Source organism: Telmatherina bonti, assembly GCF_933228915.1.
Source record: "Telmatherina bonti genome assembly, chromosome: 24".
NCBI classification, from domain to species: Eukaryota; Metazoa; Chordata; class Actinopteri; order Atheriniformes; family Telmatherinidae; genus Telmatherina; species Telmatherina bonti.
In genome coordinates this window covers 27,184,975-27,212,704 of record NC_136633.1, presented here as the reverse complement: position 1 = coordinate 27,212,704, position 27,730 = coordinate 27,184,975, and the positions used below count along the sequence as shown (strand labels likewise).

The window sequence follows — 27,730 nt, the reverse complement described above, 5'->3', positions numbered from 1 at the left end:
TATGTTTAACTTTCTCATTTTATATATTTATGGGACTGTATGCCAAGTTTCTTGGCTGTACTGTCGGTATTTCAGGTTGGAGGGGGCGTGTTCACCCCGGTCAGAAAATCAAGTCAGAGTTGATCCGCAGTGATTGGACCGGAAGTAAGAACGTTGTTTTTCGTCCATTTTTCTACATCCATTTAACGTTGTTTTTCGTCCATTTTTCTACATCCATTTAACACAAACTAGGGTTCAACTCTGATATTATTCATAATGAGACATTTATTATCTAAAATAATTATGTTTGTTTTCAAAAAGCACTAAAATAAATAAACTATCTGGAAGGTATGACAGAATCACTTCAAACTATTTTTTTTAAATTTGGTTAGAAGATAAAAAAAATATATATATATCCTGAGAAAAAGATAAACTTATGAGCCAAAACAAAAGTATTAAAACGTTTATTTCTCCGCTTTAAAGCACTTCAACATGACCATCGACGGGAAGGCTTTTAATTTGAAAGCATCAAAATAGAAGTGTGATGGTGAATGTGTCTCGCGTGGACGCCGTTTTGTGTCCAGTTTAATGATGTCTGCAACGAAGAGAGGAGACACCCTGTGCGTGTTTATCAACGGGAAGAAGGTAAATCAAACATTTATCACGTAAAATTAAATGTTTTCCAGAATTTAAACACATTTTTTAGAATTTTTATCTGCTTAAATGTCGAGTTTCACGCGACTTTATCAGCCACGACGCTCGTGACAGAAGTTCTGTTTTGATCTGGAAGAGTTGGATTTGTGTTTAAGCCAAATCAGAGTAAAGTTAATGAAAGGAAAACTAAGGGGTGCAGTTTCAGGTAAAACTGCAGGTGTTGCTGTGATTTCTGTCACCTGTCAGATTGTGTCGCGGATGTTGAAGAAATAAAAGTCCACGCAGCAGTTGCGTGGAAAAGTTGGGAAATGAGGTCAACGGGAAACTCGCAGCGTGGACTCAGGAACTGCGTTTCTAGTAGAGTCTGGTTTGCTGGAAAATGAACCCTGTAAAAGAGCCAGTGTGATAGAAATGGGGACATCTTAATGTTTACTCATTTCATTGCATTTTTTTTCAAGTTTTAAGAGAAACAAAACAAACAAATGACTTTAACAACATTAAATCTTTGCTCTTACAAACATTCAACTGTAATTTAAGATTTTTCTGCTAAGCCGTGAAGCAAATTATGATTTTGTTTGAATGAAAATTGTTACAGAAATGTTCTGTAACTCCAGCAGTTTTGAGATTGAACTGATTCAACTTTATTTGTATAGCACGACTTTACATCAATGTTGTCACAGGACACTTTACGTATACGAATCAACATACACATAATTTCAAGCCAATTCATACGTATCCTATAATAGAAACCAACTGATTGCATTGAGTCATGACTTGGATCCAATCCCCCATCCTGAGCTGCTCGCGGCGACAGTGGGAAGGAAAAAACTCCCCTTTAACAGGAAGTAAACCTCCGGCAGAACCCGGTTCAGGGAGGGCAGCCATTTGCCTCAACTGGTTGGGGTGGAGAGGACAGGAAAGACAGATCAACATGTACTTAATCAGGAAGACCTGTGGAAAAAAGGAGAAATAAGTTAGAGATGCCAGTATTGGCATATATTTATACATTAATATATTAGAGAAATAGAGCGAGGTACTTCTCAGTGCATCAGGTAACATCCCCATTGCTACATAAGTAATGGATGGCTAGCCTACCCATAACTATAAGAGCAATGAGCATAACCTGGACAGTTGGGTCCCGTACATGCAGACTCCAACTCAGGAGATGCTCATATCCTAACTATAAGAATCATGGAAAAGGAAGGTTTTCAGCTCCATCTTACAGGTGTGGAGGGAGTCTGCCTCCTGAACCCACGGTGGGAGCTGGTTCCATAAGAAAGGAGCCTGATAGATAAAGGCCCTTCCTCCCATAGTACTCTTTGAGACTCTGGGAACCACCAGTAAACCTGCAGTCTGAGAGCAAAGTGCTCTGTTTGGAATATATGGAACTATAAGATCTTTTATGTACAATGGAGCTTGGTCATGGAGAGCTTGATATGTGAGGAGAAGAGTTTTAAACTTTATCCTGGATTTAACAGTGTAGAGAGGCTAAAACTGGTGAAATATGATCTCTCCTGCTAGTCCTCATCAGAACCCTCGCTGCGGCATTTTGGATCAGCTGGAGACTTCAGGGCATATTTGGGACAACCCATAAATAAGGAATTGCAGTAATCCAGTCTGGAAGTAATAAAGGCATGGACTAATTTTTCTGCATCTTTCTGAGACAAGATGCCCCTAATTTTTGCAATATTATGCAAGTGGAAGAAGGGTATTCTAGAAACCTGTTTTAAATATGAGCTAAAAGACAAGTCCTGGTCAATAATGACTCCAAGATTTCTCACAGTGGTACTGGAGGCCAGATTAATACCATCCAGATTAATTACATAACTGGATAATTTTGTTCTAAGTTTTTCTAAGTTTAATTAACATGCAGTTCACCAAATCCATGCAGACAGTTGGTTAATCTTGTTACAAACCCCGATGGAGTTTGTCCAGGGGTACAAAGGGGTGGCAACATTAACAAGAGAAAAAGGGGAAGATGCACAAATGAAAGCTTTATTTAGGACCCACTAGTCCTTAAAAAGCATCAAAAGTCCCAAACCAAATGCAAAAACAAACCCAACAACAAAAGCATGAACCAAAGCTGACACCAACCCAGCTATAATCACAAAAATGTTCAAAAGTCAAACACCAAACAGTCAACCTCATTCATGCGGGCGTGTGTGGGCAACCAATCAGCATCCAGCACATCAGTCTGATGTCTGTACTGATTGGTTGAAAGACTGATCTTTCGACTCTCTGTTATTATTAGAAATAAAAATGATCCATTATTGTTCCACAGCAGGGTGGGAGGGTGCTGCTCGTTCCAGCAACTCAGCCAATTAAAACCACTAATGGTTCCATTATTAACGCAACTACAGAAACTGTTGCATATCTGTGGAAAGATTATTTCAGGCAGCTAAGACTAGAGCTACAGTTGGAGATAAATTAGGCCGCTACTGATCTGGTTTGATTCCTAGCTGAAACTTGGGTACCATGTCGTATCAGTTGGTAACGTCTGATCTATTAAAACAAAGATGACATTCAGCATTTCAAAGAGGTTTATTATAAATGCTACAGCCTGTACTTACATGAAAAGGAGGAAAAACTGGTGACTGAGGACCCAGTTATGCAGTTAGTTTTCACAATAAATATACACTAACAAGGCACTCCAAAATCTGAATTAAAAATCACAATGAAATGAGAAAAAGTGATATAAAACATGAACAGTGGAAGCACAGTTTAGCAATTATATGTAAAATAGTTTTTGTGTTGAGAGTTCGATTCCAGGCTTCCCCTGACTATGTGCCAAAGTGTCCTTGGGCAAGACACTGGACCCTAAATTGCCCCCCCCGATGTGTTTCTATCGGGCTGTAAGTGTTTATGTAAGTCGCTTTGGATAAAAGCGTCTGCTAAATGACTGTAGAAAAGAAAAAGAAAAAGTATTTATGTGAAGACACTTGTTCATATAAATACTTGGGCTTGATGGTGTGTAATAGCGAAGTGAACACGTTAACTATTTATGCAGCAGACTAGCCCTAAGGTCCCAATTCTCCATGTTGGGCCCCTGTTGTTCAGTGCCTACATGTGGAGTTCCACCAGGCTCCATGTTGGGCCCCTTGTAGTTCAGTATCTACATGTGAATTTCCACCAGGCTCCATGTTGGTCCCCTTGTTGTTCAGTGTCTACATGTAGGGTTTCACCAGTTCTCTATGTTGGGGCCCTTGTAGTTCAGTATCTACATGTGGAGTTCCACCAGGCTCCATGTTGGGCCCCTTGTAGTTCAGTATCTATATGTGGAGTTCCACCAGGCTCCGTGTTGGTCCCCTTGTTGTTCAGTGTCTACATGTGGAGTTCCACCAGGCTCCATGTTGGGCCCTTGTAGTTCAATATCTACATGTAGAGTTTCACCAGCTCTCTATGTTGGTCCCCTTGTTGTTCAGTATCTACATGTGGAGTTCCACCAGGCTCCATGTTGGGCCGCTTGTAGTTCAGTATCTACATGTGGAGTTCCACCTGGCTCCATGTTGGGCCCCTGTTGTTCATTGTCATGATTCCACCAGCTCAAATCAGAATTATGCTGATGACACTCAGCTCTGTACTGTCTCACCAGAGGACTCTGGTCCCAGACAAAGCTTCGGATTTTAAACCTCAGAAAGGCCAAACAAGTTCTCACACCTTCACACTGTTTGTGGTTCTTGAACAGAATATAGATCTTGTCCACCGGCACCATGTGAGCCATGAGACTTCTACGATCTTCTGGGTCCAGTTTATTTTCCAGACCTAAGAAGCCGTATGTGTGAAAGCTTCTACTCAACATGACGTGTAAATGTGCTGTGTGTCTAACAGGTGACGGAGGACCATGCAGATCCTGAAACGATGCTGTTGTCCTTCCTCAGAGAGAAAAGTATCCTTCCACCTGCTGCAGATCTACAGCGCACCATGTTTGTTTGTTTTAGTTTAGCAGATTAAATGTGATACTGGTTTGATCCTTGACTCTTTTCCAGTGAGATTAACTGGAACCAAGTCTGGCTGTGGCGGTGGAGGATGTGGCGCATGCACAGTCATGGTGTCACGCTACCAACCGGCAACCAGAATCATCTCGTATCCTTTTAAAGAGCTGCCTGACCTTCTCCTGATCGTTCACATTTATGACCTGAAGGGAAAAAGATCACATTGATGAACTGAAGCGAAAAAGATCTTCTTCCCGATATGATGCAACAGTTGTGACCAGGTTCTTCTTCTGGGTCGTCACAAAAAACTGCCATAAAAAACCTTTTTCTCTCATATCATTCCATAAACTCCAGTCAACTTCAGTTGATCAGAAATATGAAACATGTAATCGTTCAAGGAATTTGAACCACTTAAATACCAACTTAATTACATGTTGTCGATGGTTTTATGGGTGAGAAATAGGCCATTATTTTATTTTTTTTATTGTTATTATTTTTATTATTTTTAATTATTATTCTTCAAATTTTATTTTTTCGTTATTTTTAATTATTTTACAAAATTTTTATGATGATTTTTTTTATTATTATTTTTCATAATAATAATAATAATAGTAATAATATTATTATTATTATTATTATTGTTATTATTATTACTATTATTATTATTATTATTATTATTGTTGTTATTACAGTGGTACTAAGATGTACTGCGACCAGTCCAGGTGTTCCTGCCTCTCGCTCACTGATTGCTGGGAGAGACTCCTGCTTCCCTGCTACCCTTTTTGGACTAAACAGTTTAGAAATTAAATGAATTATAATTATTTTCCTATTAAATTACATAAAATGAGTAAAAACATTTATTATGAGCTGTAAATAAAATCTAACATGTTTTATAAGGAAAAAAATTCTTATCAATTATTATAGTAGGCATAAATTTATACTTTAAAATCATAAAATAAGGTTGACGCTACGTTTTTACATGTTTTATTTAAATCTTATCGCACTGACAGAATGTATGAATGAAAAGGCAGCATTGTGCTGGTTAACTGCATACTGGTTTCAGTTAACACCCCATTGCGGTCAGTGGGTGGAGTGTCCAGAAGAAAATGACTGTTAGGTTACCATGACGATTACACGCCAACGTGCTGGACTCTCGGAGGGAGCCTGAGGGTGGGGATAAACTGGTAGCCCACTGGTGTGATGGTAAAGTCCCCTCCTGGAGCCATAATGTTCACGCTCCAGGATGGAACGGATTTTATTACCTACAGAAATAACATATAGATTTATAATGCACAATATATTTATTTAATAGTAGTTTATTTTATTTTTACAGCTACTTTAATGAGAATATTACATATAATATATTCATATTCCCCGTCTGGTCCCAGTCCAATTGGACCCTGCAGACTGCTGGTTTTGGTCCCCGTACTGTATGTTGGCCACCTGATGGTTTCATGTAGATCTTCTGTAGTTCTGGTGGAGCTGAACTTCCTTCACTGCAGCGTCAGCCATTACTCCGCCAACGCCTGCCTGCTGCCGCTCTGCCAGCTGCACGGCGCCGCCATCACCACCGTGGAGGGAATCGGCAGCTCCAAGACCAGGATTCACCCTGTCCAGGTCTGTACTGGGTCTCCGGTCAGGTTTCAGGTCCGAAAATGTAAAAAAAAAAAAAAAAAAAAGAAGGTTCTAAATTCAGGAAGTGCAGAGATCCCCGTTGTAAAGACTCTGTTCAGAACCACAAAAGTTTTTAATCAATCAGATGGACAAACACGCGATGGCGTCAGAATTATTACTTTACTCTTCCTAGGATTACTTTTTTCTACCTGCGATGACTTTACTCTTTTCTAGGATTACTTTACTTCTTCTTGGGATTACTTTACTCTCCCTAGGATTACTTTACTCTCCCTAGGATTACTTTACTCCTTTCTGGGATTACTTTACTCTCCCTAGAATTACTTTACTATCCATAAGATTACTTTACTCTCCCTAGGATTACTTTACTCCTTTCTGGGATTACTTTACTCTCCCTAGAATTACTTTACTATCCATAAGATTACTTTACTCTCCCTAGGATTACTTTACTCTCCATAAGCTTACTTTACTCTTGCTAAGAATACTTTACTCTCCCTAGGATTACTTTACTCTTTTCTAGAACTACTTTCTTCTCTTTAGGATTACTTTACTCTTGCGAGGATTACTATAGTCTCCCTTGGATTACTTTACTTATTTCTAGGATTACTTTACTCCTTTCTGGGATTACTTCACTCTTGCTAGGATTACTTTACATTCCCTAGGATTTCTTTACTCTTGTTAGGATTACTTTACGCTCCCTAGGATTACTTTGCTCTCCCTAGGATTACTTTGCTCTCCCTAGGATTACTTTGCTCTCCCTAGGATTACTTTACGCTCCCTAGGATTACTTTGCTCTCCCTAGGATTACTTTGCTCTCCCTAGGATTACTTTACGCTCCCTAGGATTACTTTGCTCTCCCTAGGATTACTTTACGCTCCCTAGGATTACTTTGCTCTCCCTAGGATTACTTTGCGCTCCCTAGGATTACTTTACGCTCCCTAGGATTACTCTACTGTTCAGTGTCCAGTGAGGCTACAGCAGCAGATGGTGTGACATGGCGGTGTGTCTGTGTTTCCAGGAGCGACTGGCGAAGGCCCACGGCTCGCAGTGCGGCTTCTGCACGCCGGGGATGGTCATGTCCGTCTACACCCTGCTGAGGAACAACGCTCAGCCCAGCATGGAGGACGTCACGCAGGCGCTGGCCGGTTCGTCCCCCCTTTAACCCCGACAGGCTCATCGTGGCGCCGGAGGAATGACGGCAGTAGAATCCTGTTAGAAACAACGGGAAGATTCTATTGGCTGTTCCGTGCTGATGACATCATCAGCCTCCCCTCTAAATACTGAAACTGTGATGACATCATATATGTTTGTCCACGTCTCTGAGGTCTCCGTCCCGTCTCCCAGGTAATCTGTGTCGTTGCACCGGGTATCGAGCCATCATCGACGGCTGCAGGAGCTTTTGCCAGGTACCGCCGCCATCTTGGAGGAGCGTTACCATGGAAACGCCGTAGAACACACTGGAAACAGATGAATCTCCTCTCTGTTCCATCAGGAGAACGGCTGCTGCAGATCCAGATGTGGAGACGAGACGCCGGCGACCCACGTCAGCTTCATCCTCCCTCCTCTTCCTCCTCCTTCCTCTTCATAACAGTCTGACTCTTCCTCCTCCTCCTCTTCATCATAGTCTGACTCTTCCTCCTCCCTCCTCTTCCTCACAGTCTGACTCTTCCTCCTCCCTCCTCTTCCTCCTCCTTCCTCTTCATCACAGTCTGACTCTTCCTCCTCCTCCTCTTCATCACAGTCTGACTCTTCCTCCTCCCTCCTCTTCCTCCTCCTTCCTCTTCATCACAGTCTGACTCTTCATCCTCCCTCCTCTTCATCACAGTCTGACTCTTCATCCTCCCTCCTCTTCATCATAGTCTGACTCTTCCTCCTCCCTCCTCTTCATCATAGTCTGACTCTTCCTCCTCCCTCCTCTTCATCACAGTCTGACTCTTCCTCCTCCTTCCTCTTCATCACAGTCTGACTTTTCATCCTCCCTCCTCTTCATCACAGTCTGACTCTTCATCCTCCCTCCTCTTCATCACAGTCTGACTCTTCATCCTCCCTCCTCTTCATCATAGTCTGACTCTTCCTCCTCCCTCCTCTTCATCATAGTCTGACTCTTCCTCCTCCCTCCTCTTCATCACAGTCTGACTCTTCCTCCTCCTTCCTCTTCATCACAGTCTGACTCTTCATCCTCCCTCCTCTTCATCACAGTCTGACTCTTCCTCCTCCTTCCTCTTCATCACAGTCTGACTCTTCCTCCTCCCTCCTCTTCATCATAGTCTGACTCTTCCTCCTCCCTCCTCTTCATCATAGTCTGACTCTTCCTCCTCCCTCCTCTTCATCATAGTCTGACTCTTCCTCCTCCCTCCTCTTCATCATAGTCTGACTCTTCCTCCTCCCTCCTCTTCATCACAGTCTGACTCTTCCTCCTCCCTCCTCTTCATCACAGTCTGACTCTTCCTCCTCCCTCCTCTTCATCACAGTCTGACTCTTCCTCCTCCTTCCTCTTCATCACAGTCTGACTCTTCATCCTCCCTCCTCTTCATCACAGTCTGACTCTTCCTCCTCCTTCCTCTTCATCACAGTCTGACTCTTCCTCCTCCCTCCTCTTCATCACAGTCTGACTCTTCCTCCTCCCTCCTCTTCATCACAGTCTGACTCTTCCTCCTCCCTCCTCTTCATCATAGTCTGACTCTTCCTCCTCCCTCCTCTTCATCACAGTCTGACTCTTCCTCCTCCCTCCTCTTCATCATAGTCTGACTCTTCCTCCTCCCTCCTCTTCATCACAGTCTGACTCTTCCTCCTCCCTCCTCTTCATCACAGTCTGACTCTTCATCCTCCCTCCTCTTCCTCCTCCCTCCTCTTCATCATAGTCTGACTCTTCCTCCTCCCTCCTCTTCCTCACAGTCTGACTCTTCCTCCTCCCTCCTCTTCATCATAGTCTGACTCTTCCTCCTCCCTCCTCTTCATCATAGTCTGACTCTTCCTCCTCCCTCCTCTTCATCATAGTCTGACTCTTCCTCCTCCCTCCTCTTCATCATAGTCTGACTCTTCCTCCTCCCTCCTCTTCATCACAGTCTGACTCTTCCTCCTCCCTCCTCTTCCTCACAGTCTGACTCTTCCTCCTCCCTCCTCTTCCTCACAGTCTGACTCTTCCTCCTCCCTCCTCTTCCTCACAGTCTGACTCTTCATCCTCCCTCCTCTTCCTCCTCCCTCCTCTTCATCACAGTCTGACTCTTCCTCCTCCCTCCTCTTCATCACAGTCTTACTCTTCCTCCTCCCTCCTCTTCCTCACAGTCTGACTCTTCCTCCTCCCTCCTCTTCATCACAGTCTGACTCTTCCTCCTCCCTCCTCTTCATCACAGTCTGACTCTTCATCCTCCCTCCTCTTCCTCACAGTCTGACTCTTCCTCCTCCCTCCTCTTCATCACAGTCTTACTCTTCCTCCTCCCTCCTCTTCCTCACAGTCTGACTCTTCCTCCTCCCTCCTCTTCATCATAGTCTGACTCTTCCTCCTCCCTCCTCTTCCTCACAGTCTGACTCTTCCTCCTCCCTCCTCTTCATCACAGTCTTACTCTTCCTCCTCCCTCCTCTTCCTCACAGTCTTACTCTTCCTCCTCCCTCCTCTTCCTCACAGTCTTACTCTTCCTCCTCCCTCCTCTTCATCACAGTCTGACTCTTCCTCCTCCCTCCTCTTCATCACAGTCTTACTCTTCCTCCTCCCTCCTCTTCCTCACAGTCTGACTCTTCCTCCTCCCTCCTCTTCATCATAGTCTGACTCTTCCTCCTCCCTCCTCTTCATCACAGTCTGACTCTTCCTCCTCCCTCCTCTTCATCATAGTCTGACTCTTCCTCCTCCCTCCTCTTCATCACAGTCTGACTCTTCCTCCTCCCTCCTCTTCCTCACAGTCTGACTCTTCCTCCTCCCTCCTCTTCCTCACAGTCTGACTCTTCCTCCTCCCTCCTCTTCATCATAGTCTGACTCTTCCTCCTCCCTCCTCTTCATCACAGTCTTACTCTTCCTCCTCCCTCCTCTTCCTCACAGTCTGACTCTTCATTCTCCCTCCTCTTCATCACAGTCTGACTCTTCCTCCTCCCTCCTCTTCATCACAGTCTGACTCTTCCTCCTCCCTCCTCTTCCTCAGTCTGACTCTTCCTCCTCCCTCCTCTTCATCACAGTCTGACTCTTCCTCCTCCCTCCTCTTCCTCAGTCTGACTCTTCCTCCTCCCTCCTCTTCCTCACAGTCTGACTCTTCCTCCTCCCTCCTCTTCATCACAGTCTTACTCTTCCTCCTCCCTCCTCTTCCTCACAGTCTGACTCTTCATTCTCCCTCCTCTTCATCACAGTCTGACTCTTCCTCCTCCCTCCTCTTCATCACAGTCTGACTCTTCCTCCTCCCTCCTCTTCATCATAGTCTGACTCTTCCTCCTCCCTCCTCTTCCTCACAGTCTGACTCTTCCTCCTCCCTCCTCTTCCTCAGTCTGACTCTTCCTCCTCCCTCCTCTTCATCACAGTCTGACTCTTCCTCCTCCCTCCTCTTCATCACAGTCTGACTCTTCCTCCTCCCTCCTCTTCCTCCTCAGTCTGACTCTTCCTCCTCCCTCCTCTTCATCACAGTCTGACTCTTCCTCCTCCCTCCTCTTCATCACAGTCTGACTCTTCCTCCTCCCTCCTCTTCCTCCTCCTTCCTCTTCATCACAGTCTGACTCTTCCTCCTCCCTCCTCTTCCTCACAGTCTGACTCTTCCTCCTCCCTCCTCTTCATCACAGTCTGACTCTTCCTCCTCCCTCCTCCTCCTCCTCAGTCTGACTCTTCCTCCTCCCTCCTCTTCATCACAGTCTGACTCTTCCTCCTCCCTCCTCCTCCTCCTCAGTCTGACTCCTCCTCCCCCTCCTCAGTCTAACTCCTCCTCCTCAGTCTGACTCCTCCTCCTCAGTCTGACTCCGACTCCTCCTCCTCAGTCTGACTCCTCCTCCTCCTCAGTCCGACTCCTCCTCCTCCTCCTCAGTCCTCCTCCTCCTCCTCCTCAGTCCGACTCCTCCTCCTCCTCCTCCTCAGTCTGACTCCTCCTCCTCCTCAGTCTGACTCCTCCTCCTCCTCCTCCTCAGTCCGACTCCTCCTCCTCCTCCTCCTCAGTCTGACTCCTCCTCCTCCTCCTCCTCCTCCTCAGTCTGACTCCTCCTCCTCCTCAGCAGGAGAAGCCGCGGCTGTTCCACCAGGAGGACTTTCTTCCTCTGGACCCGACCCAGGACCTGATCTTCCCTCCAGAACTGATGGTAGGTGTTTCTGCGCTCCGCCTGTAGCTCCGCCTGTAGCTCCGCCTCCTTCCTCCCGTCTCTCTGATGTCTGACGGACGTGTCCTGCAGCTGATGGCGGAGACGGCGTCCCCGCAGACGCTCACCTTCTACGGGGAGAGGACCACCTGGGTGTCCCCGGCGTCGCTGGAGGAGCTGGTCCAGCTGAAGACCAGACACCCTGCGGCGCCGCTGGTCATGGGAAACACCAACACGGGTCTGCTGGGATCTTTATCTGATCCGCCATCTTGTGTTTAATCAATAAGTCAGACGGTGATGTTTACACATGTGGAAAAGAACACGTATGTACACGATGTGACAAAGTTCCTCTGATCAGCGTGTGGCATACTGGTGAGACACGCCGGCTTAATGGTTTTCATGACGATCGGGAATAAAGCTGGAAATATGACAAATAAACAATGTAAATAAAACTAAAACATACATTAAGATAAATAAAATATCAAATACAAAATAATAAAAACACATTTTATTGATGAAGTTAAAAAACTTGATTAATAATTACATTTTTGGAAATATTTTAACATAAATGTTGTGTATTATTGTGTATTAAAATAATTTCAGATAAAGTAAATAAAAAATTGCAAATATAGAGTTAAATACGTCATTAAAATGTTATAATAAAGGGGAAACTAAAAGCACTTTATACATCAGTTTTCTGATAAATCAGTTAAACTTTGAAGTCCTGTTTAAATAAATGTCGTCCGTAGTTTGAATTCAGCAGCTTCTCTCATCTCTACATATATATATATATATATATATATATGATGCTTTATTTATATATAAATAATCATTTATATATATATATATATATATATATATATATATATATATTTAAGGGCAAGACAATATGCATTTGTCTCGATTTGATTTGATTCAGATTTTTTTGGGTGCCGATTTGATTTAAATTGCAATTCTCACAATCCTTTGATTTTGCTGAATTTTATAGATTTAAACCAAAAAAATGTATAAAGCTTTTTTTTGCTCGTTATTTCTTACCATCGCCATCACCTTAGTCACACTATCATTACAGAAAACAGTTAAAAGATCAATAAACACAATAAAAATGTCAAAAATGTCATAAAGGATTATATTTATTTTAAAAAAATAATAGAACGTTTTTGTGTGCAGAAAAATGATCTTTGATCGTGGAAGCGATCACATGACTGGGGAAGACGAGGATGATGATCTGATCTGTGTTTTTGTTGAAGGTCTAGACATGAAGTTTAAAGGCGTCCACCACCCGCTCATCATCTGTCCCAGCAGAGTCCGGGACCTGTATGAGGTCTCCAGGACTCCTCAGGGTTTGTGACCTGCATCTGCTTCAGCCCTGTTTCACTCTGACTCTTCATCGTTTGCAGCTTCCTCTTCTTCACCTGTGCAGGTGTGTGGGTGGGAGCAGGCTGCACTCTGTCCGAGCTCCTCGGCCTGCTGGAGAAGCTGCTTCCTGACTTCCCAGAGGAGAAGACCCAGCTGTTCCGAGCCCTGATCCAGCAGCTGGGGAGGCTGGGAAACCAGCAGATCCGGAATGTCGCTGTAAGGAAAACGACTCCAGACTCCGTACTGGTTAACTTCCTGTTTCATATGGTCTCCTTATTAACATTTTTACCATGTTGAACTTCCTCCTGCTTTGACCTTCTCTAAACGTTCTGTTCTCAGTCTCTTGGAGGGAACGTTGTCAGCGCGTACCCCAACTCAGACATGAACCCCGTTCTGGCTGCCGGGAACGGGAAAGTCCGGCTCGTCTCTGCCGGTGGGTAACCATCGGCTCTCCAGGATGAATAAACACGTTGAAAGAAGAACGAAAAGCTGAAAAATGAAACGTTGTGGTTTTAATCTGACAGAAGGAAGACGAGAAGTTCCCCTCAACCAGGACTTCTTCGTGGGTTTTGGGAAAACCATCCTGAAACCAGAGGAAGTCCTGCTCTCGGTTTTCCTGCCTTTCACCAGAAAGGTACCAGACTCCTGTTCTTTCATCATCATCATAAGAATAAATATCTTGCTGATTTATTTATTTTATTGTGTTCTTTATTTATTGGTGTTATTAACTAAGGATTTGTTTGAAGAGATAATTTGAGATATATAATTGGAGTAAAATGTGTGTTTATTTCTCTGCTGTTTATTCACATTATTTTTATTATAATTATTTTTATATAATATATAATATTTTAATTGTTACATAATTATTATTATTATTATTTATATGAAAACTAATAACTGTATTCTGAATATTATTAGACATTTTTATAATTATTTTTATTTAATCTTGCGTTATTTTGTTGATGCAAAATAAAAGCTGTCAGTGTTCATATTTTATTGTAACTAAAAATGAAAATAAAAGCCAGGATTTAAGCCATGAGTCATGTTAGATGAATGGAAATAAAAGGTTCTGATCCGGACCAGAACACAGCTGTAGTACCATGCTTGTCCTGCAGGGGGAGTTTGTTCGAGCGCTCCGTCAAGCACCAAGGAAGGAGGTCTCCTTCGCTACCGTGACGACCGGGATGAGGGTGTGGTTCTCAGAGGGATCCCGGGTGGTTCAGGAAGTCAGCATCTACTTCGGAGGAATGGGTCCGACCACCGTTAGCGCCACCAGAACCTGTGACGCGATCGTAGGACGGTGAGACTTCTTATTGATCTCTGCTCATCTTTCCTCCATCATGTCTTCATCACTCTTATTGCGTTGCTCAGATTAAACCCTTAAACCTTCATCAAATCTCCCCGAGGTCCACATCCTCCTCCACCAGGACCGGCAGTGTGTGACCCTCCAGCTGGTCTACGGATGTTTAGCCTGAAAAGTGCAGAATTTGTAATTCCTGGAATATATTCACCTACAATCTCTATCTTCATCACCATCGCTACCATGTTTCCAAGAGGCGTCTATTTTCACCTGAACATGAGGACTTCAGACTTTCCACCAATCAGAGAGCTTAAATCTGACGGTAACGTCCAATCAGGAGCAGCCAAAGATCAACAAGTGATGAGAAAAGCAGGAAAATAATGATCCTCTATGGCTGGAATAAAGCCAGGAAGACATTTGGGATGCAGCTGAGGTGGAGGTGCTGCAGTGAGGATAGCAGGTAGATAGTAGCAGGAAGACGTGTGGAAACATGGAAACAGTGTGTGTTGTGTTTGTTTCAGTGCCGTCAGGTTAGAAGCTCTTTTTCAGAGGTGTCCCACAGGGATCTGTACTCGGCCTACTTCTTATTCTTTGGTCTCCTGTTGGAATAAAGCCAAGAAGACGTTTGTGATACATGGTGATGGCAAAACGATAAAAAGAAACGTAAGAATTGGCTCGATGTCTTGTGTTTCCATCAGGCCATGGGATGAAGCGACCCTCAGCCAGGCCTACAACGTTCTCCTGGATGAGCTGGCCCTCCCTCCTTCGGCTCCCGGAGGGAAGGTTGACTTCCGCCGCTGCCTGACTCTCAGCCTTCTCTTCAAATTCAACCTGGAGGTCCTCCAGAAGCTCAGAGAAATGGTAAAAAGTCAGGATTTCTGCATATTTCCCTGTTATATTTCAGGTGGATCCCACAGTCTCTGTTTTTCCAGAAAGTCCTGGATGAGGTTCCGGAGAAGTTGCTGCCTTTACCTCGAGACATCCAGCCGACGCTGCAGGAGTTCCAGGTCAGAGGTCCTCCATATTTTATCCGTTGTGTTAACAGCAACACTCCCAAGCAGCCGGTCTCACCTGGTCTCACCTGGACTTCCTCAGGCTGTGTCAGAGGACCAGAACCACCAGGACCCGGTGGGACGGCCCGTCATGCATCGCTCCGCCATCAGCCAGGCCACCGGCGAGGCTGTGTACTGCGACGACATGCCCAAGACGGACGGCGAGCTCTTCCTGGTGCTGGTGACCAGCTCCCGAGCACACGCTAAGATCATGTAAGGAGACGACGGGGTTCTGTGGCGCCTCGGGATCTACAGGACTCTTCTAATCTGGTTTCTGGCCCTCAGAGACATGGATGTGAGCGCTGCCCTGCAGCTTCCGGGCGTTGTTGATGTCATCACCGCCAAAGACATTCCCGGGAAGAAGGAACGAGCGATGTTCGGCTACAGCGAGGAGTTGCTTGCCCAGACGGAGGTAATACGTTGTCATGGAAACGGCAGGTGTTTCTCACCTGAAAAAAGCAAAATGAACATTTAACCTGCATGTGACATAGCTCCTGGACTAGATCTGGACCTGAACGCATGACTTGTGTTCAAATGGTTCCTGCTTGTTTGGCTGCAAGGTAAACATGCAAACAGGTAAACTGATAAACGGCTAATCATGTAAACATTAAAAAATTTAAACAGGTAAATATTCATGTAAACAGGTAAACATTTAAACATGTAAACAGATAAATAGCTAATCATGCAAACATGTAAACAGGTAAACATGTAAACAAACAGGTATCCATGTAAACCGGTAACCATGTAAACAGATAAATAGCTAACCATGTAAACAGGTAAACATATAAAGAAGTGAACATCAGCATCATGTCTCCATGATGACATGAGAAGATGCTGAGTTGTTGGGTTGTGATTGGCTGATGGGACGTATCTGGTAAGGTGGCGGGTGACCGTAACCTCGTACCTGCTGCTCGTGTGCAGGTGGCGTGCATTGGCCAGATGGTGTGTGCGGTGGTCGCCGATACGAAGGCTCACGCCAAACGAGGAGCGGCGGCTGTGAAGATCACCTACGAGGACTTACCTGACCCCATTTTCACCATCCAGGTCTGCCATCGATGTCAGGCACCACCTATTTACTGTCAGGTGTTGATTGTGATTGGCTGCCGCGGCTGACGGCCATTTTTGTGTCAGGACGCCATCGAGAGGTCGTCCTACTTTGAGCCTCAACGAGAGATCGAGAGAGGAAACGTAGACGCCGCGTTCTCCCGCGTGGACAGGGTTCATGAAGGTAAGCCATCCTGAAGAAGCTTCCGGCAGACGGAAAGACGGACTCACCTCAGCGTCTCCTCAGGTGTGGTCCAGATGGGCGGCCAGGAGCATTTCTACATGGAGACCCAGAGCATGCTGGTGGTTCCGGTTGGCGAGGAGGCGGAGTTTAATGTCTACGTGTCCACTCAGTGGCCGACCTTAACTCAGGTAGAGATGCTGGGATCCTCACCGTTACTTCCAGTTCCGCCAAACCAACATGCTTCCTTCGTTTCAGGACGCCGTCGCAGAGACACTGGACATCCCGTCCAACAGGGTCACCTGTCATGTCAAAAGGATGGGCGGAGCCTTTGGAGGGAAGGTGATCAAAACCTCCATCCTGGCGTCCATCACGTCGGTGGCAGCGTGGAAGTAAGTCACGAAACGGCTCAGAAATCTGTTTCAGAGGGAAAAAACTGACGCTGATGTTTGTCTTCAGGACAAACCGCCCCGTTCGCTGCATCCTGGAGCGCGGCGAGGACATGCTGATCACGGGGGGACGCCATCCCATCCTGGCCAGATACAAGGTAAACGCACGGCGTGATCAGCTGATGTCCCAGCTGATTGGTCCTCTTTGTTGCTCCGCCTTCAGACACCTGATGAGGTCGCTGGGTGGGTTAGGGTTAGGTTAGAGTTCGACTGAACCTCCTGTGTTGGTTTCAGGTGGGATTCCAGCAGGATGGGAGGATCCTGGCTGCAGACCTCCAGTACTACGCCAACGCTGGATGCGCCGTCGATGAGTCTGTTCTGGTCGGTGAAACGGTCGACGTCATTCACACAGGAACTCTACAGGCAGCCGCTAATTTTTCATCTGCTGCAGATCGCAGAGAAGATTCTACTTCACATGGACAACGCGTACAACATCCCGAACATGCGAGGCCGCGCAGCCGCCTGCAGGACAAACCTGCCCTCCAACACCGCCTTTAGGGGCTTCGGCGTGCCGCAGAGCCTCCTGGTGGTGGAGAACATGCTGAACGATGTGGCTCTGGTGCTGGGACGTCCTGCGGACCAGGTGCTCCCCTCCCAACACACACACACACACACATTTATTCACTAATAAATACTGAAATTAATCAGTTTTACAGAAGCTGAATACAACATAAATCAATAAGATGCTAAATTTTCCATGACTGATTTGTTTAATTAATATATTTAATATATTTACTATTTATTCTGATCTGTTTGAATAAATAAGATGTTAATGCATAAACCTTTGTTGATTAAATTCATTAATTATATGAATAACAATTTTTAGTAAATTAACTAATATAATGCACATTTTAATGGATTACTTTATTAATTTATTCCATTTATTTAATACATTTTATTTATTATTGTATTTGTTTATTAGTATTAATAAATAAATTATTTATTCATATATTTATTTACCAACTCACTTATTTTTTGTGACTTTTTATTTATTTGAGGTATAAATAAAGTGTTAAAACAAATAAATTTATTTTAAAAAATAATAATTTTACAATATAAAATATAAAAAGTTGATTGAATAAATCAAACACTGTCATAAAAAAACATCTAAAATGTGCATGTTTTATTCATTTTCTATTTGATGTTATTTTGATTGATTTCAGAATAAAAAGATAAAAAAATATGTTTGTGTCAAAATTTAATAACATTTTAATAATAATAATAATTTAATGATAGTTTAAAATTGAATAATAATTTAATAATTTAATATTTATTTCTTAACAGAATAAAAAGATAAGAAAAGTAAGGAAATATAAAAGAAAATGTTTTATTTATGTATTAACACATCTTTATATCTATTAATTTTTTTTTTTTAAAGGAAAGAAATAAAAGTATGAAAACAAATTAGTCATTGAAATTTATTTATTTTGTATTTATTTTATTGAGGATTAATTTTAGTATTTAATTTTTTCCGATGAAAACATCTCTTTCCTCTTCATAAGATCCGTGAGATCAACATGTACCAGGGTCCGTCAACGACCCACTACAAGATGGAGTTCAGCCCGGACAACCTGCTGCGCTGCTGGGATGTCTGCAAAACCCGCTGCGACTTCACCGCTCGCCGCACCGCCGTGCACCAGTTCAACCAGCACAACCGCTGGAAGAAGAGAGGGATGTCCATCATTCCCATCAAATACGGCATCGCCTTCGCAGAGAGCTTCTTAAATCAGGTCGGTGTGATTTTTCCTGCAGGCTGAGCCCGAACATCCCATAATAAACATTTTCTTACTTTTTTCTGCAAGGCTGCAGCTCTGGTCCACATTTACAAAGACGGGTCTGTTCTGGTCACTCATGGTGGGACGGAGATGGGACAGGGCATCCACACCAAAATGCAACAGGTACTGTGACACAGTGCAGAAACATGGTGGAAGTGGAGCAAGAAGTGATGATGATGAGAATGAATCATGTCGTAGATTAACAGATTACATTTGACTTATTTTACAGAATTTTATTCATTGGTACAAAGTAGAGACGTTATCCCCACCATTTTCCTGACGTCACTCCATTCAGTTCAGTCATTCACAGCTTTTTCTGGAAAAGCAATTTTACTTTAATATTAAAGACTTTAGATGACAATTTCTAGAAAACAGTTTTTCAGATATCTCGGAGTAATCAGATTACTATCATGATCAGATCTGACATGTCTAAATGCACTTCCACTTATTTTTCTAAACGTTCTGTTTGCTGAACACGGTGGAACCCACGGTCTTAGTGTTAGCTGCTAATAAAGGAGCCTCCAGTCTTAGCATTAACTGCTAATAAGGGAGTCTGCAGTCTTAAATTAGCTGCTAATAAAGAAGCGTCTAGTCTTGGCGTTAGATGCTAATAAGTGAGCCTGCAGTCTTGATTGCTAATAAAGGAGCCTCTAGTCTTAGCGTTAGATGCTAATAAGTGAGCCTGCAGTCTTGCCTGCTAATAAAGGAGCCTCTAGTCTTCGTGTTAGATTCTAATAAGTGAGCCTGAAGTCTTAGCGTTAGCTGCTAATAAAGGAGCCTCTACTCTTAGCATTAGCTGCTAATAAAGGAGCCTCTAGTCGTAGCGTTAGATGCTAATAAGTGAACCTGAAGTCTTAGCATTAGCTGCTAATAAAGGAGCCTGCCGTCTTAGCTGCTGATAAAGGAGCCTCTAGTCTTCGTGCTAGATGCTAATAAGGGAGCCTCCAGTCTTAGCATTAGCTGCTAATAAAGGAGCCTGCCATCTTAGCTGCTAATAAAGGAGCCTCTAGTCTTCGTGTTAGATCCTAATAAGGGAGCCTCTAGTCTTAGTGTTGGATGCTAATAAAGGAGTCTATAGTCTTAGCGTTAGATGCTAATAAGTCTGAAGTCTTAGCCTTAGCCGCTAATAAGGGAGCCTGGGTTCTTTGCTTTAACTCAAGTCTTTTCAGCTGTTTTTGAGTTAAAGTTTATCCCTCTGTTGCAGGTTGCGAGCCGGGAGCTTCACATCCCGCCCTCTAAAATCTACATCAGTGAAACCAGCACCAGCACGGTTCCCAACACCTGTCCTTCAGCCGCTTCCTTTGGCACAGACGCTAATGGCATGGCAGTGAAGGTGAAGCCAGTTGCGGCAGGTTCTTTCCCCCTTTCTCGGTACGTTATTAATATATGTTCCTTCTCTCCACTAGAACGCCTGCGAGATTCTGTATAAACGACTGGAGCCGATTAGGGAGAAAAACCCCAAAGGATCCTGGGAAAGTTGGGTATGATTGACTAAGAAATGAGTATTTGAGAGTTTTTACTGTTTCCCTGAGCATGTCTCTTCCTCTGATGGCAGGTCAGAGCAGCTTTCTTTGAAAAGATCAGCTTGTCGGCTACAGGATACCACAGGTAGGTCTAAGTTCTACCTGACTGAACTGTTTATGAAGAAAGAAGCAGTGAACAGTGTCCCCTCTCCGTTCTCAGAGGTCCAGACCTTTACATAGACTGGGACAAGATGGAGGGCCAGCCCTATGCCTACTTCACGTTTGGAGCGTGTTGCTCTGAGGTGGAGCTGGACTGCCTCACAGGAGACTACAGGGTGCACACCTTTCCTCATCTTTTGTCATTGTTATTAGGGTCTCTACACCGGGAACGATGCAAATAAATGGCATTAAATTGAATAATTTTGAGATGAAAACTGAAAGTTTTTGTGTATGTGGACCAAATGCGATGTGACACTGCAAATATATTATGAAGTTTCTAAAACAAACATGGATTCCACATCAAGCAAAGACGATATTGTGCCGATGCTGCCAAAGAAAAGAAAAAAGAGGCACTGGGTCATCCTGTTCTAGAAAAGAAAGGGGAACTTGTTAAGTCCAGGATCTGAAGCTGGACCACGGCCGCTTCAGGACGGACTTCCTTTTGCAACTTGAAGACAATAAAATGCTCAAACATGGTGATACAAAGTTCAAATGAAGTCGCAGTGGCAAAGTGACACCTGAATAGCTTGTGACTGACTGATGGTGTTGCCAACACGCCTTCTCTGATTGGTCCATTGTGTATCTTTCGGATGCTAATATTGATTTCATAAAAAATATTAAGTATGGGAATTATTCATTTAGCACATTGTGTGTAAAAGTCTTTAGTGTGCCTGTTGCAGACGTGGTGATGTTTTTTTTCTCCTGCTACAGACGGTGAGGACAGACATCGTGATGGACATCGGCAGAAGTGTGAACCCGTCTGTGGACATCGGCCAGGTGCGACACTTGTATGCAGTGTATACTTAAAGAGGAAAATGTTCATGATGTTGGTAAAGTACAGGCCGTTCTCAGCACTGATCATGTGACTTTCACTTTGGGAAAAAGATAAAGCAGGAGTGCTGCTAGCAGCTAGCTTCTCTTGAAATCTCCCTGATGGACCCCATTTTCCAGACCGCCTGCCGACCCCATAGACTGTATATAAAAAGATGGGCGGAGCCTCCGTGACGTCACCCGTAGTTTTCTGAAGAGCTGAATTGAAGCTCGGTGGGCAGTTCCTACCGTCGCCATCTTGGCAGGGGCATGCGTGTCGTCTTGCCATGAGCGTCATGGTGGATGATTGACATCTAGCGAACTCCGAGCTGCCTGTAGCTAAGAGCTAACCAAGCTAACCTGGAGATAACAGGAGCTACCCAGCTGACGGAGGTAAGCGGGCTAAAGCTAAGTCACGCTGTTAACCGGCTAAAAACCGCGGTTGTTCTACGACTTGAAGCAGGAGATCGGGTACCTGTCAATCAAAAGGACACGCCCCTAAATATGCTGAATTTTGAGATTAAATTACTTTTAAACGGGAGAGTTAGAAAAAAAATCATTCACAGTTGTCATGAAGGTAAACCTGACCTATTAAACCTTCATTTCTAAACCGCTTAATCCAATTCAGGGTCGCGGGGAAGCTGGAGCCTATCCCAGCTGGCTTTGGGCGACAGGCAGGGTACACCCTGGACAGCTCGCCAGTCCATCGCAGATTAAACCTAAAATGTGTTTTTGGACCAGGCTGTAAACATGTTTATTTCTGCTGTGAAACTGGTCTTTTTAGCATGGGAGTTTGTGGGGATTCGCTCTGTTTTGGAGCCCCTAGTGGATGAAGGGGGAACTGCAATTTTATATACTTCGACTTAGACTTTACTTTTAACCGCCGGAGGCTCCGTCCATCTTTCATCTACGGTCTATGGCTGACCCTAAATGATGGCATTGATGTGTTGCTGCCATCAAACCAGATATCTACCAAACTGTGTAAAAGTTTATGAAATATTAAATGTATTTTTTCCTCAGATTGAGGGAGCCTTCATGCAGGGTTTGGGTCTCTACACTCTGGAGGAGTTGAAGTTTTCCCCCTCTGGGCTCCTGTACACTCGAGGTCCGTCTCAGTACAAGATCCCAGCCATCTGCGACATGCCGCTACGATTCAACGTCTACCTGCTGCCAGAGTCATACAATCCTCACGCCATCTACTCCTCTAAAGTCAGCGCCGCCATGGATCTCTTATAAGCCCCGTGTCACGAAGGCAACTAGTGACGAACCTTGTCTCTCTTTTGCTCTGCAGGGTATCGGGGAACCTGCCCTCTTCCTGGGCAGCTCTGTGTTCTTTGCTATAAAAGATGCAGTGGCTGCGGCTCGATCAGAATCCGGTCTTGTAGGCCCGTTTTCTCTCGACAGCCCTGCGACTGCGGAGAAGGCCTGCATGGCCTGCGCCTCGCCGTTCACTCAGAAGGTAATGATGCATCCCACAAAGATCATACTGCAGCTATTCAGACAAATATGTTAAAGAAACAAGACAGAAAACTCCAGAAGATAAGATGTTCCAAGTGTGGAAAAGTGATTATATGTGGCCCTCCAGCTGGTCTAGGGAGGTTTTCCAGCATTTCTATCCGTCCAGGAGATTTACAATCCAGCCTTTAGATCAGGGATCACCAATCCTGGTCCTTGAAGACCGGTTTGCTGCAGGTTTTTCCACGTGTCCCAGCTGCAACACACCTGATTCAAATCAATGTGGATTTAGCAGACATGAGCAGAGCTTGTATGAGTCTGAGACAGTACTTTTCCTGCAGGGTCACTAGCAAAACCAGCAGGACACCGGCCCTTGAGGACCAGGATTGGTGATCCCTGCTCTCGATGTACTGCAGGGATCAGCCACTCTGACCTCTTGGTCCAGGGTCCTGCAGGTTTTAGATGTTTCCCTGCTGCACCCCACCTGATCCAGATGAAAAGTTTCTCTACAAGCTTGTTGTCTAGATCTGCAGCAGCCTCTTAATGACCCGTTCATCTGAGTCAGGTGTGTCGCAGCAGAGAAACATGAAAAACCTGCAGGAGCCAGGAGGTCAGGAGGTGCTGATCCCAGCTGTAGTGTTTATTCAGAGACTATACGTAGCAGGATCTCCAACTCTGGACCTCTGGAGCAGCTTTTAGATGTTCCCTGTGCAGCGTACCTGACTCAGTTTAATGGGTTGCTGCAGAACTGGACAAGAAGCTTCTGGAGAAATATTTTCATCTGAATTAGATGTATTGCAGCAGGGAAACATCTAAAACCTGCAGGACAGAAGCCCGAAAGGTGCAGAGTCTGCGATTCCTCCAATCTACTAGATTAAAGAATGAATCCCTTATTATCTAATTCTGTGTCATTAAAAGTGGATTAAAATGATCTAAAGTGACTTAAAGTGAATTAAAGTGACTCTGAGAAAGTTTGTGTATTTTTGTCTCCAGGTTCCAGCCAGTAAACCAGGATCCTTCAAACCATGGGCCTTAAACATTTAAAAACTAACTCTGAACCAGGGCTGGATAATAATTTTATCATATATATATATATATATATATATATATATATATATATATATATATACTGCTTGTATTCATTGATGAAGTGACAATGTGCAGTGATGCATCGTTTAATCAAATCTTAAGACAACATCGTCGTGGTGGAATCACATTGTGAGACCAGTCAAGACGCACAGCCCTGTTAATGCAATAGCATAAAATTGCCAGGGCTGCACTTCAAATATATCCTTTTAAATGGTTTGAGAATTACCAATATCAATCAATATAATTTTTTTAATAGATATGTTTTTTTGTAAATTGTCCAGCCCTACTCTGAACTAATCTTTACTGACTAATGTAGTTAGCATAATCTCTAACCATGATTATTAAACCACTGGATTTAAATCACCTAAATCTTGATGAATGAATGAATCAGTTGATTTTGCACCTGATGAAGCAAATTAATCAATGAATACATCAGATTTAAATTATTTCCTTTCAACAGCAGCTAATAACTATTAATACTGAGTGAAGTGTTTGTAATCACTACAACTAAGATTTTCTTTTGTGTGGATGTTGTTTCATCATCAAACAACAGCTGTTCATGTCAAACAGTAAACAGTTTTGTAAAATGTCTGTGATTGGCTGAACAAAAACTCAAAAGGAATAAAAAAAAATTAATCAATCTTCTGAATGTGGACAAAGATGCTCTGTGTCATATTGTATTAGAACCAGTTTACCTTATGTTATGATTATGGGTTCTCATATTAGCAGCTAATGCTTTGACTATGGGCTCTCACATTAGCAGCTACAGCTATGATCATGGTTGGGTTCTCACCTATACAGTCTATGGTTCTCACATTAGCTGCTAATGCTACATAACTGTGGGTTCTCACATTAGCAACTAATGCTACATAACTGTGGGTTCTCACATTAGCAGCTATAGCTAAGACAGGGGGCTCTAATGTTAGCAGCTAATGATAAGACTGTGGGTTCTCACATTAGCAGCTAATGCTATGACCGTTGGTTCTCACATTAGCAGCTAATGGTATGACTATGGGTTCTCACATTAGCAGCTAATGCATTGACTGTGGGTTCTTACATTAGCAGCTAACGGTATGACTGTTGGTTCTCACATTAGCAGCTAATGGTAAGACCAGGGGCTCTCCCATTAGCAGCTAATGCTATGACCGTTGGTTCTCACATTAGCAGCTAATGGTATGACTATGGGTTCTCACATTAGCAGCTAATGCTATGACCGTGGTTGGGTTCTCACATTAGCAGCTAATGCATTGACCGTTGGTTCTCACATTAGCAGCTAAAGGTATGACTGTGAGTTCTCACATTGGCAGCCAATGCTATGACCTTGAGCTCTCAGATTAGCAGCTAATGCTAAGACTGTGGGCTCTCGCGTTATCGTCTAACATGAAACCACATGCTCTCACATTAGCTGTAAATGCTGAGACCACGGTACCTCACATTAGCAGTTCACACTTATCGCAGGCTTTCATGCTAGCATCCAATGCTAAAACCATATCAGTATGAAATAATACAAAGGCCTTCTTTACTCGTTCCATCGAATCTGGTGGAAGACAAAAGAACAGGATTCTTTGTTTTGTTTGGTTACAGATTATTTCAATAAAGTCTTTCTAGAACAGGTGCTGATGACTCCCAGATATTATGGGACAGTATGTGTTTGATTTATTCATTTCCGATAATAGTACAAACATCGAATGTCAGATGACGATAAAACTGAATCATCATTGATATACCTGCAGTAATTTAGCTGTATATCTCACAATATTGCAACAAAAACATTGTGGGGTGGTGTTTTTCATTTCATTGTCTTGTCAGCATGAATAAATATGTTTGCGCCACACCTGAACCTTATGACATTTACTGTCATTCTAACCCAGGGGTCGGCAACCCGCGGCTCTAGAGCCGCATGCGGCTCTTTAGCGCCGCCCTAGTGGCTCCCTGGAGCTTTTTCAAAAATGTTTTTAAAAAATGGAAAAAGATCTATATTTTTGTTTTGATATTGTTCTGTAGGAGGACAAACGTAACACAAACATTCTTAACGTTTTCCAATGCTGTAAAAATGTGTAGAATAAATATTAAATCTCAACATTTCTGTCAAGAAAGATTTGCGTCATAGCCTGCGACACACATAGCCTATCAGCAGGGCGGGAGGAGGCAGGTGACGTTGTAAACAAACCGGGGCTGTGTGATGGGACATGGATCCTAAAGGGAAAAAGAGAAAAATAACCGAGGAGAACAGAGGATTCAACGTTTCTTGGACCGAATCATTTGCATTCATTGCCAATGCGGAAGGATTGCCTGAATGTTTGCTCTGAAGTTGTCAAATAATAAAGAGTCATGTGGAAAGACATTTCCAGGGAAAGCATGCTACATTTGCAGCCAGTACCCAGTTGGGAGTGACACAAAAAGTGCGATTGCATTACTTCTGGAGAAATTAGAGAAGCGCAAGAATAGATTTAAGTGATTGCATCTCCAAACTCCACTACTGCTGCAAGTTTTGTTGCAACCCGGGAGATAATAAAGCGTAGAAAACCGTACACAGATGGTGACTACATGAAGGAGTCAGTCATCAACATATCAGGACACGTATTTCCAGACTTCAGAAACAAAACCGAGATAATACAGAAAATCAAAGACATGCCCCTCTCCGCTAAGACAGTGAAGGAAAGGACCATTAAAATGGCGGCAACATCACCGATCAGCACATCAAGGACATTAATTCAGCACGAGTTACATCTTACATGTTGAGAAACTGACCAGTGATGTCCGACAACTGAAGTCACATTAAACGGGTAAGAACATGATCCTTCATAGACACAGACTGAGTAACAAAGTGGATGTTTTTATAAGATGATTTCTGATTTTTGTCAGTATATATCTGGAATGACACTTGGTAATGGTGCTCAGGTCGGAGGATAGCTGCGTTGGTTGCGTGTCTAAAGAGAAGAGGATGCTGCTGCGTTTTACCCTCGCACTGACTTGCTTGGCATTTGCACAGTAATCAAACTGTATTAATTTGATTTATTGGTTTATTTTTTATAAATGCAGGCTGCGTTGTTGCCCAGATAAGGGGCGCGTTATGCACATTCCATTTTGTTGTTTTTTTTTCTCGATTCCTCAAAATAAAAATGACATAAAAAATCGGATTTCTATATTGCATTTTTTTTAATTTCATCAAATCAACGAAACATAACTCATTAATATAGTAATGAAGTTAAACATGAGACGGCATCGTACAACAGAGTAGTCAACGTGGTGCGTCATTCTCTACAGGATGCACTGCAGGGAAAATAAACATTTTATCATTCAGGCTCATTATGTATTTGTAGCCAACTTAGTCATTTTGATAGTAGGCTGATATAGATACATAAAGCTTGTGTTGCCTTCATGATAAAGCTTATATTAGGCTTTTAATTTTTTGCGGCTCCGGACATATTTGTTTTTTGTTTATTTGGTCCAGTATGGCTCTTTCAACATTTTGGGTTGCCGACCCCTGTTCTAACCCATGTCCAAGTGGTCACATGCAACTTTGGCTACATCTGCACATCAGACCCCTGCCATGAATGTACATAAATTCCATTTCGTTAAATTTCTAAGGACACAAGCTATTTTTTCTGTAATAGTCTTCCTGAAACTGTTGCTTACTTATTGTGGACCTATACACACCTGTGTGTTGGAAAATTTTGGTCCGATATGCTAATAATCTTCTCCCAGACATTTCTTTTTCTTTCAAGCATGTTGTTTCTGTTTTTTTATGAACATAAAGAAGATAATAGATATTATGTGTGAAATCACATTATTATTTTAACAAAACTTTATGTTAAAGTATAGGTAAAAATACTCATAACAAATACTCAGTTTTCATTTGTGAAAGTAGAAAACATTGAGTCGATTAAAAAGATCTAAATACAGTTTTGTTTTGTATATTGTTTTTATAGTGTTATGTAATCCAAAGCCATGGTCCTTGTCAAGTCTGGCTTGCAACCTTTGGACCCTGTCTGGCCCACATGACACTTACCAGCAAGGCTGGATTATCCAATGGGCATTATGGGCACAGGCCCAGGGGCCCACGCCCATTTGG

At 43.4% G+C, this 27,730-nt stretch overlaps 1 protein-coding gene across 1 annotated transcript; it reads left to right on the top strand.

The window, feature by feature from the left end:
- Positions 1-570: 570 nt before the first annotated feature.
- On the top strand, positions 571-24,114 carry aox6 (aldehyde oxidase 6; the record flags this gene model as incomplete). Its single annotated transcript, XM_079263872.1, has 35 exons — positions 571-624; positions 4,462-4,519; positions 4,620-4,716; positions 6,074-6,182; positions 7,216-7,342; positions 7,542-7,603; positions 7,690-7,740; positions 11,379-11,462; positions 11,553-11,697; positions 12,710-12,802; positions 12,883-13,034; positions 13,158-13,251; positions 13,343-13,452; positions 13,934-14,118; positions 14,817-14,979; positions 15,051-15,125; positions 15,214-15,383; positions 15,456-15,582; positions 16,092-16,214; positions 16,302-16,398; positions 16,462-16,586; positions 16,654-16,787; positions 16,855-16,942; positions 17,079-17,165; positions 17,236-17,427; positions 18,347-18,574; positions 18,647-18,742; positions 19,824-19,952; positions 20,026-20,100; positions 20,175-20,227; positions 20,303-20,417; positions 21,013-21,078; positions 22,132-22,320; positions 22,403-22,570; positions 23,560-24,114. The coding sequence occupies 35 exons, from the start codon at positions 571-573 to the stop codon at positions 23,608-23,610; spliced, it is 3,972 nt and encodes a 1,323-aa protein (XP_079119998.1). The 3' UTR covers positions 23,611-24,114.
- Between the last annotated feature and the right edge of the window lie 3,616 nt (positions 24,115-27,730).